Source organism: Telopea speciosissima, chromosome 2, assembly GCF_018873765.1.
Source record: "Telopea speciosissima isolate NSW1024214 ecotype Mountain lineage chromosome 2, Tspe_v1, whole genome shotgun sequence".
In the NCBI taxonomy this organism is placed as follows: domain Eukaryota; kingdom Viridiplantae; phylum Streptophyta; class Magnoliopsida; order Proteales; family Proteaceae; genus Telopea; species Telopea speciosissima.
Genome location: NC_057917.1, coordinates 14,098,283 through 14,114,618, shown reverse-complemented (window position 1 = coordinate 14,114,618; position 16,336 = coordinate 14,098,283). Strand labels below are relative to the sequence as shown.

General features: G+C 38.3%; 1 protein-coding gene and 1 pseudogene across 1 annotated transcript; both read right to left on the bottom strand.

The window, feature by feature from the left end:
• Positions 1–1,444: 1,444 nt before the first annotated feature.
• LOC122651679 lies at positions 1,445–6,301 on the bottom strand (annotated as a pseudogene).
• A 7,506-nt stretch (positions 6,302–13,807) lies between these two features.
• On the bottom strand, positions 13,808–14,185 carry LOC122650475 (auxin-induced protein X10A-like). Its single transcript, XM_043843888.1, has one exon. It carries the CDS (start codon positions 14,183–14,185, stop codon positions 13,808–13,810), a length of 378 nt encoding a protein of 125 aa, XP_043699823.1.
• Between the last annotated feature and the right edge of the window lie 2,151 nt (positions 14,186–16,336).

The window sequence follows — 16,336 nt, the reverse complement described above, 5'->3', positions numbered from 1 at the left end:
GAAGCTCGAAAGCTTTGAACAAGATCATCATCTCTAAAGTGCCGAAGGCGCTAGTTCTCTCAGAGAAGCTTGGAGCTAGCAAGGTCAACCTTGCAACATTGGTTCTCTATCTGAAAAGCTCAAAAAACACTGACCAAGATCGAAAGTTTAGCAACTTTGCTCTCAGGTACTAGATCTTTCACATTTAAATGATTTAAATTTAAAAAGAATGAATCGAGTTCAATGAGTGAAAATAACCTAGGTTCCCCACCCCCCTCCCCAGGGTTATCCTCTCTTTCCTTCACTTATTTTTTCGGAAGTGTTAGTAAGTTACATTGATTAAAGACTTGAGCAACAAGATATGCTCCAAATGTGCTCTAAACTTTTGGATCTTCTAAGTCAGGGCTCCAAAGTTGGAATCTCACTCAATGCTCCCACTCTATTCAATGTTCTAATTAATTAGGTCTGATGGAATTCTCTGTCCATCAAACCTGAATTTTAATTACTTAAATTAATTTGGTTCATTTTATTTATGACACATTATTAATGGGCTATGGTCATCCTTATGTTTTTACCTAAAATGTTCTGGACTAGGGGATAGAGCAGGACACCCTATTCAGAAGGTCATCACATTATGTGCTTCTTAGAATTGTGATTCCAGGGACTCAAATGTGAGTACACATACGATATGTGTATTGATTTGAATCACGTGAGAGTCTCGCATGTTTTATTGCTAGTAGTTGTGGAACGAGATTCTCTATGGATTTTGGTTGGCCCTTTGATGTGAGAGTCCTTATCGTTGCGGTAACACATCACGGGTTTTGACATATCAATGTTTGATGTCCCTCGGGCTACATGTCGGTGTACTAGATTCATGATATCATATTGTGAACAAAAGAGATGCTCAACACAAAATCTACTATCCTTAATTGGAGATTTTCAAGGAGAGAGTGTTTGTGCATTATCGGACAAAAATCTGGATTCAATGCAATGTTTTGTAGAATGTTTATAAAGTTATTTTGTATAATATTATATGAGACGATGTTTTGTGCCTGGGTAGCACACGGGGGCGTAGGTTGCGCCCAGACACATGGGGCAGGACAGGCACGTCATTTCAGTCATTCAAGGGGGCCCACTCATTTTACCCACCCCCATGTGTCTGGGCACATCCTACGCCCCCAATGTAGAAAACATTTTCTTATTTTTTGAAAAGTATATTCAAAATAGCTTTTGGTCCGATCATGATCATAAAATCTTAGTATAAACATGTACAATGAATTGGGGTTCGGCAATAAATTAATTACTATGCATTATAATTCACTATGTGATATTATTTTGTAGAGGGTTGATTTGCAATTAATAAGATTAATTTTGGGATAATTATGTTAGAAAAATAACCCTTGTTGATTCTACATCACATGGCACATAGGGATTGAGAATCCCACTTACAGAAGAAGACTGGAACTTCAAGAATCAAATGAACAAATTGAAGGTCAAATAAAGGTTGATTCTCTTACAAGTTGATTATCAAATTCCAAAGCTATCACATTCACATGGTCCTTTTATTCAATATTCAGTGCAACCCCACAACTCAATGAAAGCAATATACAGAAGATCACTGCAAGAACCATGAAAGAGGCCATAAGAAATCCTTTTCAAGGGACAAAGCAAAGAATGAACTCCAAATGCTAGGACCAGTAGTGGAAAGCCAACAAAATTGTTTCCTGATAACATTCCCTTTCTCTTGCTCTTAAGACTAGTTGATTTTGATAACATTTTTTTTTATTCTTGAATTTTATTTATTTTTTGTTTGCAGGTGGAGGGGATTGTGATTTTTACAGTCAATCATATGCACCCACATGGAGAGAGATCAAGAAGAATAGGTTGAACTGCATGTATATTTTTGCAAAACTTGGATGGAGCCCATGTCAGTAAGTAAACATATGGTATCATAATTTAGAGAGAGCTTGATCCACCAGCTCCCTCCTCAAGATCTTTCCAGAAGGAGTTTTTGGAATTGAGTTGACAAAAGCAACTCGGCGGATCTTCTTGTATGGTGCCACCTGAAGAAAGAAACAGTAATAATTAAAGAAATAATGCTCACATAAATACAAAATCTTTACTGCAACTGATGATTATAAGAGGTTAAAAATTTGACAAAACCAAGTGCAGAACAACAAGAAATACATGGAATTGGAGATTAATTTACTTTGAAAGATGTCATATCAGTTTCATAAAGAACTAGGTCAGCAAATATGGTTACATTATCCAATAAAAATCAAATAAGTGGGAGGTTTTTACTTTGTTAAACTTCAATTAAGGGATAAGAATGAGGTTTTAGCAAAGAAGATATTCAAGCACCAGGTAGTTCAGTTCATTCATCTGTGTCTGTTTATAGGAGGCATTCATTCACCATATCTGTGGATTGAGGATTCATTAATTTTGTTTGCCTTCCTTTTCCCCCCTTTCCAGGGAAAATATTGACTTATTGATTCTAGGTCTATAAGCTCAGTAATATTTCTTGCTAAATGATACTGATATCCTGAAGCCTCTCATGGGTAAACTACAGTTATAAAGTACTAGTTTGGAGATCCAATTTTAGAAAAGTTAGCTATGAAAATAAAATTTTATGTTGTTTTGGAAAGTAAACATGCCTTTTTAGCAATATAATCCATAACTTCAGCTTCATTAAGATTACTGCCAGGTTTCCTCACTACAAAAGCCATGGGAATCTGTCCTGCTTCTTCATCCGGGTACCTGTTTAAAAACCATGCGCACACACGAAAGCAATTAGCTTGCAGGTAGACTTGATCACTTGAATGAAAGAAATTGAACCAAGGTGTATAATCAGACTAATCTTCTAGTTTCCCAACTGTAGATCAATATATCTCAAATTGAACCAAAAGTTTCTCAGCACCACTAAATTTTTGCAGAATATTGTTTGCCTTATCATTACACCACAAAGCCTGCCGAAGGGAGGAACTTTACAACTGGTGCACATATATGGACGAACTACATTTGGTAGGTGTCCATCAGATTGTAGCTCTGCTCAGAGTAGTCATTGGTTTATCATAACAAAGCATTCCATAGTCATTTCTGTATCATTCACAAGCTTTCCAATTTCTAAAGACAATGTAATCCTCTTGGGTCAGTTTTGGTGCATGTTGCATTTCAAACCACTTATATATATTTGGCAGGGTCTGTTACAATGCTCTTAATATATTCTCTTTTGTCTAGCAAAAGGGTTGCTAAAATTTCCTATTATAGGCAATCTCAACATTAACTTTCAAATAGCTGCATGTACCTAATATGAATATTGTGTACACATTATGTACACCCATACAGAAGCTACAACATATAGATGAAGGTAATTAATAAACGAAATATATAAAATTTAGAATCCGACTGAAGGAAACACTATCAGATACTTACGGAATCACAGCAGCATCAGCGATTTCTGGATGGGATTGCAGTAATTGCTCCAACTCAGCTGGTGGAACCTGCAACATGTTACAGAAGGGATGAAATGGCATACTTTTAATGCTAGGGAGCCAACTACCACAACCACATCCACATTGTTCCCAGTATTGAATACCTGGTATGCCTTGTATTTTATCAATTCCTTCAACCTATCAACAATATAAAGGAAGCCATCTGAGTCAAAATAACAAAGATCACCAGTCTTCAACCACCCATCAGGTTCCAAGGTATTAGCAGTCGCCTCTTCATCTTTAGCATATCCTGCAGCATTCAAATCAGTGCCCACTTCATTAAAAAAAAAAAAAATGCCCAAAAGTAATGGTGAACCAGACCCTTTCCTCTTCTTCTGTCAAATACCACATCACCCAGTATTAAGTAATGGTGAGCTCCTACTCTCTAAAACTAAGTTTTTAAGAAGTTTAACACAAACTCCCCAAAGCCGCACATCTTTTAACAGTTTTTATCCTAAACAAGAAAAAGAAGTAGGTAGTAATTTTCAAGTTTGCAATCTCCATATTCAGTATTTACAAGATGAATGTACAAAGAAACAATGTACCTTTCATGATGATTGGTCCTCGCAACCACAGCTCACCCTGGTGGCCGGGAGGCATCGCCTCCCCAGTCATGGGATCAACTATTTTGGCTTCCATATTCTCAGTTAGGTGGCCAACAGAACCATATTGCTTGCTGTCATCAGGCACCATTGATCTTGCTGCAGTTCCTGTAGTCTCAGTCAAGCCATAACCCTATAATACAAATAAAGAGAAGTTGCTTCTCACATCTTCAATAATTTTGTCATATTTTACTCAACTGCCAAGGCCACTTGCAGTTTTCCACAAGTTTACTTTGAATCCATACTCTTAACTTGTTCCCAAGTCCTTGGTGGTCCAAGGGTCCTTCTAGGTTGATCACCATGCGTAACGAAGTATAACACTTAATTATTTGCCACTTGGCAACAATGGATTAGTCCATGTGATAGACGATCCCACATATTGGCCAAAATTTCATCCAAGGTAAGCAACAAAAGTTGCTCAAATTCTGCTTCAAAGTTTTAGGAAAATTACCAAAATGCCATCAATTTAAGATGAATATAAAACACAAAATGACATCGTTTATAATTTTAGCTACTTACTCTATTCATTTTAAGCTGAAATTGTACCAATGAGATACTTATCTAGTCCTCTATCACATGGACTAACCCATTTACAGCCGACAAATAGATTGTGCTAAACTTTTCCTAAAAAGACATATTACATTTACGGTTATGAACACATGCCGTTACACAGTTGGATTTAGTGTAAGTCTAGGGAAGGTCACAAGTTCGACCCTTCTACCCCACGGCCCCAACCTTTTCTTGAAATAGTATGAGTGTTATAGTTGTAAGAATGACTGGTACAGTGGCCCCCCTCGCTAGCCCCTTGTGGGTCATTGTTCGACTCTTAGTGGGTTATAATCTGGCCTCCAGTGCATGGTTTGAGAAATCAATATCGGATTGGTCGATTCATATTGATGTCAGTGGATATCGATATCGATTCCTGGTCGATTCCATATCAGTGGATCGGTACAACAACAGTAAAAATGTGAAAAAAAAAAAAAACAACTATATTTTTGAAAGGCTGTTTGGGCTGGGCTGGGTGGGGGTTAAAAATCTGAAGCATCAGACACAGAAGGGCAAGAAGGGCAAGAGGAACACCCCCAAACAAAACAAAACAAAACAAAAAAGAAGAAGAACAAGAGAAGAGCAGGGCAAGAGCACAAGACTCTTCAGTCTTTTCGTTACCTGGACAATCTCCACATTGGGAAAACGAATAACGAACCTCTCGGCGACCTCTTTCCCGAGCGCGGCTCCACCGCATGCCAACAACCTCAGCGAACTCAAATCATACTTCGCCACCAAATCCGACTTCGCCATCGCCACTACAAGAGGTGGCGACACCGGCATATACGTTTCAATCGCCTTCAACATCACTTCAAAATCAAACCGTTCCATCACCACCACTGCCTCCGCCAACGCCACCGCCCTCACACACATAAACAACCCAAACACATGAAACAACGGCAGCGTCATCAGAGTCACCTCCGGTGGTGGATTCTCCTCCGTCGCCTCCGATTTTCTCTCATAGTAACCAGCGATCCAGGCAATCAGATTCCGGTGAGTCAGGATCGCTCCCTTGACTCGCCCGGTGGTACCAGACGAGTAGAGAATCGCCGCTGGGTCAGACTGGTTAACCCGAATCCTGGTTAGGTCGAACCGGCCGGTCGTGGCTGTCGTCATCAATGATCGGATAGCTGGGGAATCTAGGAGAACAAGGCGGAGAGAGGCAGTGGAGGGGAGTTTTCCCGCGGTTATGGAGGTGGCGAAGGCGACGGACGGGTTGCTAAGCTGGATTTGGTGGAATATCTCGGATTTGGTACTTAAGGGATTGGCGGGAGAGATGACGACGCCAAGGGAGAGGAGAGAGAAATAGAGGATAGGGACGTCGATTGATGTTGGCAAAAGGATAAAGGCGGTGTCGCCCTTAGAGAGGTTGAGATTGGATTGGAGATAGGCAGCTAGGGATTCGACGTGTTGGAGGAACTGGGCGGCGGAAAGGCGGTTTCCAGTCTTGGCGTCGATGAGGATAGTGGTGGTTTCCGGCGGGAGGGGTTGCAGATGAGGAGGGAGAGGGAGTGAGCCGCGGCGGAGAGAGGGAGGTTCTCCGGTGGGAGTGTAACCGGAGGACGGAGGCTTTGGTAGGTCTTTGTTTTTGAGCAAAAACCGCTCTTTGGATCGATCGAAGGATCCATTGTAGGTTCAAAGTTTCAAAGCTCAGAGCTCAGAACTCAGAGAGAGAGAGAGGACGAGGAGTGAGGATGACTGCTATTGAAACTACAGTAGTACCCCTATGCTTCCACGTGGAGCGCTCATGTTTTTGTACACTTTTTTTTTTGATAAAAACATTTTATTTTTTTGGTAAATCTTACGCACTCATAGATGATATGTGATGTGAAATGTGGACATACTAAAATCCTTGGAGGGGTTTATGAACCCTATGATTAGGCTTAGAAATGGATGGAATTTGGTTCAGATACATCCGATTTGGATATTTCATAGCTGAATACGAATACCTTTAAATGGATTTAGATGGATTCGGATTTTCGACCATTCGTTTACATCTCTGCCTTGTGTAGTGCAAACCTTCCTCCCCTAGCAGATACAATTCACTCTCAATCCATATTTTTGTTAAATCATGATTTTTCGTCATTTTCTAGAACCTGTTGAATCTTCAAAACCCTCAAGATCATTAAGTCTTTTCAAATTTTAGAAGATGGTATTGGGTAAGTAAAAGAAGATGATGATTTGGGGAAGATGAGGGCATTTTGGTTTTTTCAAAATTTAGCAAATAGGTTAGGGTAATTAGGTTTTTTCAAATTTTAGAAAAGATAGAAGAAAGAGTAGTTTGGTCATTGTTTAGCATTTAACACCTGGTGTGGACTTAAATGGCTTTAAGGGGTAAAGTAGAGGTGGTACGTGATATTTTCAGGGGTGGTGTGTGGACTTGTCAGACCCTTGGGGGGTACGAGGAATATTGGGTGCATTTTAGGGGGTACGCGTATTTAACCCTTTTTATTATTAAGTATTCGGATTTTTTTTCGAACAGATTTTTCTCGGAGTATTCAGATTTTCTATTTCCGGATATCTCTAAACGAATACGAATATCATTAAATGGATACAGATGCGGATCGAATTCGGATTTTTGATTATTCATTTACAATCCTACCTAGGATGGTGGATGAATGTCCGCTATGTGTAGAGGAAAACTTTGTCCATTAAAAAAAGGGTAAATTACACGTCACCCCTAATTTTCAAACGAAACTCAAATCACCCCTTAGCTTTTGAATTTTTCCCCTCTACAGTAATGGTGTTAGTCTGCTATATTAGTTATGAATTTTTCTCCTCTCAGGTTCCCTGCCCGTTATTGGTTTGAAAGGATTATTTTATCCATATACTAAAACATTAAAATTAAATTTACAATACTACCCTTTACCCTTGAACCCATATTCCCAGAAGGCAAAAACACCTGCAATATTCTAAGCAAAATGATCTCTCTTCTTGGAGAGACTTCGATCAAAGGAATCTTCTCCTCCAACTGCTCTCTACAACTTGCGCTCGGCAATCGCAGGGGACACCATTGCTGTTTGATACCTACACTATCTAGAAGTTTCCAGCCAGCTTAGGAGAATGCACACCACACACCATTGCTGGAATTGGTTTTTAATCTATTGTACCATGTGAATCACTCCGAACTCCAATAAACACCGACACCATCATCGATTCAAATTACCAAAAACAGAAAGAAAAAAAAGGCAAAGGCAACACCTTCTCCATCAACTACTCCACTACCGTTCTTGGAGCAATCTCTCTGGGTAGTTTTAATTTCTCCTTTGCTTGATTATTGCTCTTTTAAATGATAAATCTCATTCTCAAGGAGAAGATGTAAGTCTTGAACTTCCGTTTAAGCATCAATGGAGTCCTGCTTCCAGAAGTGACGTGCCTGCTCTGGTCCGCCATTATCATCTACCCAAACCCTAGATGGGTAGTTGCAGGTGTGAGGAAGAGGATGAATTTGGAGTTTTTAGTTACAAGGGAAAAATTGTAAATCAACACTGGTCAAGGGTAGTTTTTTAAATTTATTTATCTGGCTGACATTAAGGGTGTTAAACGGTCCGGTTTCAGTTAAACAATTTGGTTCAGTTCGATTTTAACTGCTTGAGGGTAAAAATTGCAACCAGACCGTTTAACTAAATGGTCTCATAATCAAAACCTAAATCGTTTAGTAAGCAGTTTCAGTTAAACGGTTTTTAAATGGTTTCGGTTAAATGGTTCTATACGATTTTACACAGTTTCGGTTAGACGGTTCTATACATATTTACTACTCTATTTACTAATATTAGTTATTACTTATTGTTTACTAAGTTATTCGTTTTTTTTTTTTGAGAAAGGAAATCATTAATGAAGAAATGTGATACTTAGTAGTTGCTACTTGTTAGGTTTTGATTTTTTGTTTATAAAAAAAAAAAATTGTTAGGTTTTTAAACAGTAAGACGGTTTGGTTATAATCGATTTTAATTGGATTATACGGTTTGAAACCGTTGGATTAATCAATCTAAACCAAACCAAACCGATTAAATAAACGGTGTCATTTCTAAAATCATAATTGGACCATTTAACTAAACGGTCTGTCGATTTCGGTTTAAATGATTCGGTTCAATTTCGATAAACGGTTTCGGTTTGGTTTTGACACCCTTAGCTGACATCACCACTTAGCAGCATAAAACTAGCGGTAGGGACTAATTTGTCATATTGGGGTCTAATATAAGGGTGATTTGAGTTTCGTTTGAAAACCACAGGGTGACGTGTAATTTACCCTTAAAAAAATAAGGTAAAGAAAATTATGCTCCCTTTCCCTCCTATTTTTTTCATCGTGGTTTAAAACAGATTTTTAGAGTAATTTTGGAAGTTTGCTTTTATTTTATTCTTGTGTGGTATGAGTATTAACCAACTTTAGGGATTGAGTAAATCTTTTCAAAATGAAGAATAGTGGATGTAAAACAAATTTGAAATTTACTTATCTTGTAATTTCCGTTCATATCTAGTGGATCTAAAAAATTATCCCTAAAAATAATCTCCACCCTGTACCAAATTGGATCCCAGAACAAGGAGAGCCATGTAAAAACAATGAAAAACGTATGAAAAACGTGTTAGGAGAGAAACTCTAATTGATGGGGGGAAACTACAAAGCGCAGCAACTATTGAGCAGAGCCCCAGTGGCCAGAGTGCTCAAATGAAGAGAAAAAAGAGACACCCAAATTTCTTGTTTGTTTTCTGGTCTGAGGTGTTAGTGCTATTGTTTTGTGGATTTGAAGCACACCCTATGAGTGGTCACCCAAATACCTACCCTATTTTCCATTTCCCTTGATTTCCCTTCTCACTTTTTTGCTGCTTCTCCTTTCTTGTGTTTTTAAAGTCCACTTCCCTGGACCACTCAAGTTTTATCTGTTTGATAGACCTCACAATAGTTTCGTTGGTGGTCTCTCATTAAAAAGGGCCGATTTTGCAGGGTTTCGGTCTCGCGGAGCATCATGGGAGGTGAACATTCTGAGGGGGTGGAGAGAGAGGCAAGTTTGGCCCTGTTGGCCTGAACTCGTCCACTGTTGGCCTGAACTCGTCCAGAGTCCGAACAGGGTTTGGATTGAGATATTTGTCCCGAAGGGCGGGTTAGGACATAGTGTTATGATACGTAAAATTGATAATTTTTTTTCCGGCTTATTCCAGTCCATGCATTTCTTTTCCCCTCCCCATGATCAGGGCCAATCAGGGTCAGCCAGGCCCAACCCTGAGAGTGGGTCAGGATTGGGTTTTTCAAGCCCTGAGTCAGGGTCGGGTCAGGCCTGGGCCCAATTAAGGGACTCAGGGTTGGGCTAGGGTTCTATAAAGCCCGGCCCAACCCAACCTTGTTGCAGCCGAACAAGTAAGGGAGTTAACTGGTTCAGAGTAAATGGGTTAGTTTGGTGCAAGTTTTTTTAGGCAAAACTGAAATCAAATCGTTTAATAAGGTTTGTAAATTTTTTTTTTAAAATTTCAAATGTCTACTTTTCATTACATGTCTTTTTATTGAAATGGATGTATGATTTGAATTTTTATATATTTATTTATACCATCATATATTTACTACTTATTAATTGTTACCACTAATGACTAATTATTGTCATTACATATTACTACTATTTGTTTCGATTTAAAAGTTTTTTTAAATAGTTTACCATCGATTTAAACAGTTTAATTTGATATAAACCGTTTAACTAAACCAAACCATTTATTGAGCGGCTTTACAATTTCAATTTGACTTTGACACCCTGAGGATTGGCATGAAGAGATAGGGAGCTAGAGAGAGAGCGAGAAAGAGAGAGAGATTTGTAGTCTCAAACGGATTGAACGACTAAGATCCTTTCTTCCCAATTCGGCAGTTAGTAAAGTGTTGGCGTGGAGAAGCATTGGAAATTCCATTATATTTCGTCGGTTCATAGAACTTTTTCCCCTACTTTCTATTATTAAGGGGAGCGCAGGGGCCAAGTGCCCCAGCCAATGAGAGCATCCGTACTGGCATCATGGGGGTGGGATTTTCGCCTTTTGTGGGGTGTAGGGAGGTCATTTTTTTCCCCACTGTGTTTGGGCTTTGCCTGCGCCCCCTCACAGAGAACATTTTCCCTTTTAATAATATAAAATAGGAAGAAATAACGCTACTTGGTCACGTGGTGCATGCGGCCCCTGTGCCCAGACACAAAGCGATGAGAATTGACGTCACGTCCTTAGGAAATTTTGCCTTTCCATGGGGTGCGGTGATCATTTTGTACGGCCATGTCTCGCACATGATCAAGTAGCGTTCTCTTTCCCTATAAAATATTAATGTTTCTGTGACCGTTCTCTTTCCCTATACAATATTAATGTTTCTGGTTATGGTGGAATTAGCCATAATTATCTAGATAATGAATCTACTGCCGAGCTGCCCGACAGGATCGTGCTGCCTAGACACGGTATTGCGTGCAATGTCTGCCTTACCCCTATCCAAACGCCTTGCCCGAATGGGGGTAAGGCGATCATTGCACGCAGCACCGTGTCTGGGCAGCACGGTCTTGCCGGGCAGCTCGGCAATAGAGGATCTGGATCCTTTTAAAGAATTGAACAAAAATAATTGTTTGAAGGTCATCATCAATCATTCATTATTAAGCTAATTAAGACTAATTCCATCAAGTTAAGTGTTTAACTCCACAAGTCGTAGTAGTGTTCCATTGACGAAAAAAAAGGGTTAACCCCACTACAGTCTTCTTTGTTCAAGATAACGGAGTCAAAGTTCAGGCGGAATCGGTTGGACCGATTGAAATTAAGGGTGTTAATCGGTTCGATTTCATAAAGTGATAGTGTGATCCAAATCCGAACCGAGAACCGCCTCGATTCTAAAATTAAATCCAAATCCGAATTTGCTCGGTTCAGTTCGATTATGGTTCCAATTTGGTTATAGACACGGTTTCAATTCGGATCTTGATACGATTTTAATTCGATTATACAGCTCAGATTCTATTCAGTTTGCTAAACCGTTCTACTATTTGGCTTTAAATTCCCAACAACATCTGCTACTAAAAGTCCTACTAATGTCCATCTTGTATTTTTGGGCCTTACATTTTTAAATACACACTTTGAAAATCAATTTAATTAAAAAATTATAAGAGGTTGGAACTTGGGAGAGACAAAGCGTCGTAGGGAATAAAGATAGTAAAACCTTTTAAAAATTATAAAAGGTTGGGATTTGAAACTTGGGAAGGTAAACAGTCTCCTACAACATAGGAATGAAGGAATGAAGGAATGAAGGAATGAAGGAATGAAGCATTCAAGCATTCAAGCATTCAAGCATTCAAGCATTCAAGCATTCAAGCCTCAAGCCTGAAGGTCAACTGTCAAACGTAAAGTTGTAAAACTAAAAAAAATTAGGGATTTAGGTTCGGTCATTCGGTTAGAATCAACGATTCTTGCATCGAAATCGTATCCAAACCGAATTAATTCGATTCGGTTTGGTTCGGTTAATTTGGCTCGATTTTGGATTTGGTATTCGGTTTCGGTTACATTTTGACACCCTTAATTGAAATTGATCGGTTTCGTTTAGATCGAATCGAATCTTTATCAGGTGATTTTGGACTGGGATTTTATGGAACCAGTAGAAGCCGAAACCAAATAAGACCAACCAAATACATTTATTGAAATAAAAAAGTGGACCAAGCTTGAGAAAAACCGAGATCAGACCGATAGCAACCCGATAAGAAATAAAAATACCCAAAACCTAGAATTTTCTCATTGAGTTCCTTATGGGCTTGCATGATACCACTTCTTTCTAGGCCCTGTTTCTATTTTAGAAATAAATTTTCGTATTTCTATTACTGGACCAAATTTCTTGACAAAAAAAGGTGTTTGTTAATGCATAAATTCTATTTCTGGGTCAGAAAAGAAAAACACATTTGTTATGCACAATAATTCCTGTTTCTGGAACTTCGATAAATTTTTTAAAATGCCATTGAATACCAAAAATTTGGAGGAGGTTGTGACGGTGGTGGTGCGATGGCAGTGGTAGAGGAAGTGGTGGCAGTGCTAGTAGAGAAGGTGATGGTAAAATGGTGGTGGTGGAGGTGGTGACAGTGTTGATGGCAGTGGTGGAGTCTGACAGAGATGAGGGGGAACACCCCTACCTCCTTATTTCTCTATTTTATTTCTGGAATATAGAAGTTCCAAATTGGAGTTTCTTTTTTATATTTCCCAGCTAGTTTTTTGTCCTAGTTCATTCCTAGGAACTAAAAAATGAACCGATGTTAACGAACAGATTTTTACTATTTTTTTGTTCCTAGGAACATAGAACAAAAAAACATAAAAATAGATAAACAAAAATGTTATCATGCTGGCCCTATATATGAATGTAAAACCAAAATTGGACCAGGTCGGCAATAGTCCAATTATAAACCACTGGCAAAAAATAATAAGAAATTGATCGAAATTGAAAATGATCGAAACATAAACTTAGGGTGTGTATACCAACATTTTTGTTCCAAATTATTGTTTTTGAATTAGAAACAATTAGTCTTTTTTTTTTTTTTTTTTTGGTGGTGTGTTTTTGTTATCTTAGAGTACTTCTGTATCAACAAATGTTGTATGATAACACTAAAAAAACATGTACATATATATATTTCGACCATTACAAAAGAACAAAAACACATATGGATTACATATTAACAAAAGTATATCTTCTATTCTATGGTGGTGGTGGCAGTGGCGAAAGAGGTGGAGGTGGAGGAGGTGGTGGTGGTGATTTGTGAATATTGAGTCCGTCAACGTGCACATTTTATGTTAAGTTTGTGTTTCTTGGAATTTCTTTTAGTTGTTTTTCAAGAATGTTCCAAATGTGTTTTTTCTTTATCCAATTCATTAAAAAAATTACAAAAAAAAGACAGGAAGTCACATTCATGTTCCCAAAAAACACAAAACACTAGAATTTTTTTTTTTTTTTTTAAACATTGCCATACACCTAACGGTTTTGTTTTGGGTTGGCCTAATAATAGATTGAAATCGATTCAACCCGATCGAAACCAGACCGAATCGACCAATTGACACCCTTAGTTGAAGGTGTCAACTGGTGTAGCTGTTGAATTCCAAACTAGTGAAACTACTACAATGAAACAAATAACAGTGGAAACGGTCAACGAACCACTGCTTCCCCTCTTACACCACCACCACCACCACCACCCCCACCCCAACCACCATAGCTAGCTAGGTAGCTAGTGATGTTCTTTCTCTGCTCTTCTGCAACTGCTCTTCCTGCAGAATTCTTTGGAGATCATGAGGTGGACAAGGGAGGGCAATTGCTCCGAGTTGTTCAAACCCAAACTCCTCCTCTGCTTGCTGCAACATCTTCAAGAACTCAGGGTGAGTCAAGTAACCCAAATCAACAACAAACCTCTTTGACTTACCACCATTCACTGCCAACACCACGAACTGACCTTCCTTCACATCTTGTGGCACTTCCATGGAAGTACCCATTTCTTCCTCAACATTCCATTTTCTTGTTAATGATGAGAGAGATAAACTCCTTTTCATCTTCTTCTTGATAAGCCTGAGGATTAATACCAGTATTCTCGTCTTCGCCATCTAGCGCCACCCCTTATAATTAACCAGTACTATGATGGAGCTCCATATGAAACCTAACCAGCTCCATTTTATAGACAGGGAATTCCACGTGGTATGCAGAAAAATAGTCTTACATCAGATATAAACGAAGATGTGGGTGAGTTAATAGGTACTTAGACACCTTCTCCTTAAGACTCGCTTTTAAAGATGAGTACTATCCAAATCCCTAATAAATAGTATCAGAGTCAGATTATCGTAAAGCCAAACTTGAGGAAAAGTCAGAACGTAGAAACCTGGTGTACTGTACATGAGACTAAGGCATGTGTTGGGGGATATTTTATGATTTAAAATACATTCTGATGCGTCAAGTAAGACGTTTTTGTGACTCAAGTAGTAGTAGTAGCACTGTTCACCCGACCAGTCCTAGCTAGCTTTTGAGAAGCAATAATAATTTGAATCGTCAATTTTCAGAAACTCCAAACACCTATTCTGTCTATACTCAGAGTCTCACATGGACCGCAGCTTTTAGATGTTAAAGCAAGTTTGTTTTGGGCTTGAATCAATCCGCATGTGATATTCTAAAAATAGATTATGGGATTGAGAGTACTGAGGAGTGAGGACTCTAATCAAGCATGAAACAAGTAGTTTAACTATGAGTTTGAAGTTTCACCAAAGGAGGGCTGATATGAAGTACGTACCCAACATCTCTGTTATAATTTTTAGTTTAGCTATAAATTAGTTTGCCCCTTTCATTATAAATTAAGAAAAAAAAACTTTTTGTCGGGGAGTGTGGCCTACGCTAGGATTCCCATGGGTCTATCTCTCTCCAATCATCATATGAAAAGACACTTCTGCAACCGTGTTTTGAGGAGGAGGAGGAAAGATTGAGATAGACAAATGATAGTGCTGGCGTAGGCCACACTTCCGGATTGAAAACTACTTCCCTATTAATTAATTATTAGGAGAGTATTCTCTGAACAAGGGGAGAGAGCGGACCTCGGCGCGACAGTTAAGTTGCTCCATTGCAACCCAGTGGTCACAAGTTCAAGTCATGGAAAAGCCATGAAACGGGGGTAAGGCTGCATATATTATCATGTGTTTGGATGCTTATGAATATGGTAATTTGATCATATATCAAATTTTATCTCTGTATTTGTCATTATTTAAAGGGATTTCTTTTTTTTGCTTATGACATATAATTTTGTTTTCAATGATGATATAGTATTATTTTACATATGTACTCAAAAAATGTGCACGACATGCAATGACAGTTTTTAATAATGACATAATGATACAAGGAAGAGTTCTTTGTGGGGAGTGTAGCCCTACGTGTGCATTGAAGCATCAAAGAGTGGGCATTTCTACTTTTCATGAGGATGGGGCGGTCATTTCACCTCCCCTCCCACACCTCCCCCTCCCCCTCCCCCTCCCCCTCCTCAATGTGTGGGTGCAAAGGCATCTCATTATAACTAGTACTTTCGTCATGGCCATCTCCTCATAACCATTTCCCCTAATAATGTATCAATTTCAAATTATTATTGAAAATCCATTTATATCCTTATCTTAGAGAATTTTTTGGAATAAAACAAGGACAATTAAAAGAATGTTTCAAGTTCTAAATACACCTATTGAGGTGTCATTAAGACACTCCCTTATATTATTTTATGCACAAGCCACTGCTTTATTTAAATATTAAATAAATAATTATAATGCAAATTAAAGATTTAAAAATACAAAATACATAATGGTTGTATTGTATCATTTAAACTAGAATTTTTTTTAATAGATATATAAACTTGAGGCATTTTGGTCATTTCATCATCATATGTAAATACATAATTATAATTAATATTGTTTATGTTTGGATATCTCAAATGTAGTTTTTAAAATATTAGGTATCTTAAACATATATAGTTTCCTTACGTTTGGTACTTCAGGTATATTACCCAAAATAAATAAATAATTGTCCATAGAGGACCTTGGTTTCTATCAATCTAGAAAGTTTCAATCCCATATAAGCTGTCACTGTCATGTAACAAAATGGAGTGGAGCCATGCACCAATTTCATGTTTAGGCCAACATATACCGAAAACTACATCCATTATTTATTTGTTTTCTCAATGCGTCAACAAAATGATTTGCGTTCTTTTCTGTTCACATTTGTCATGAAAA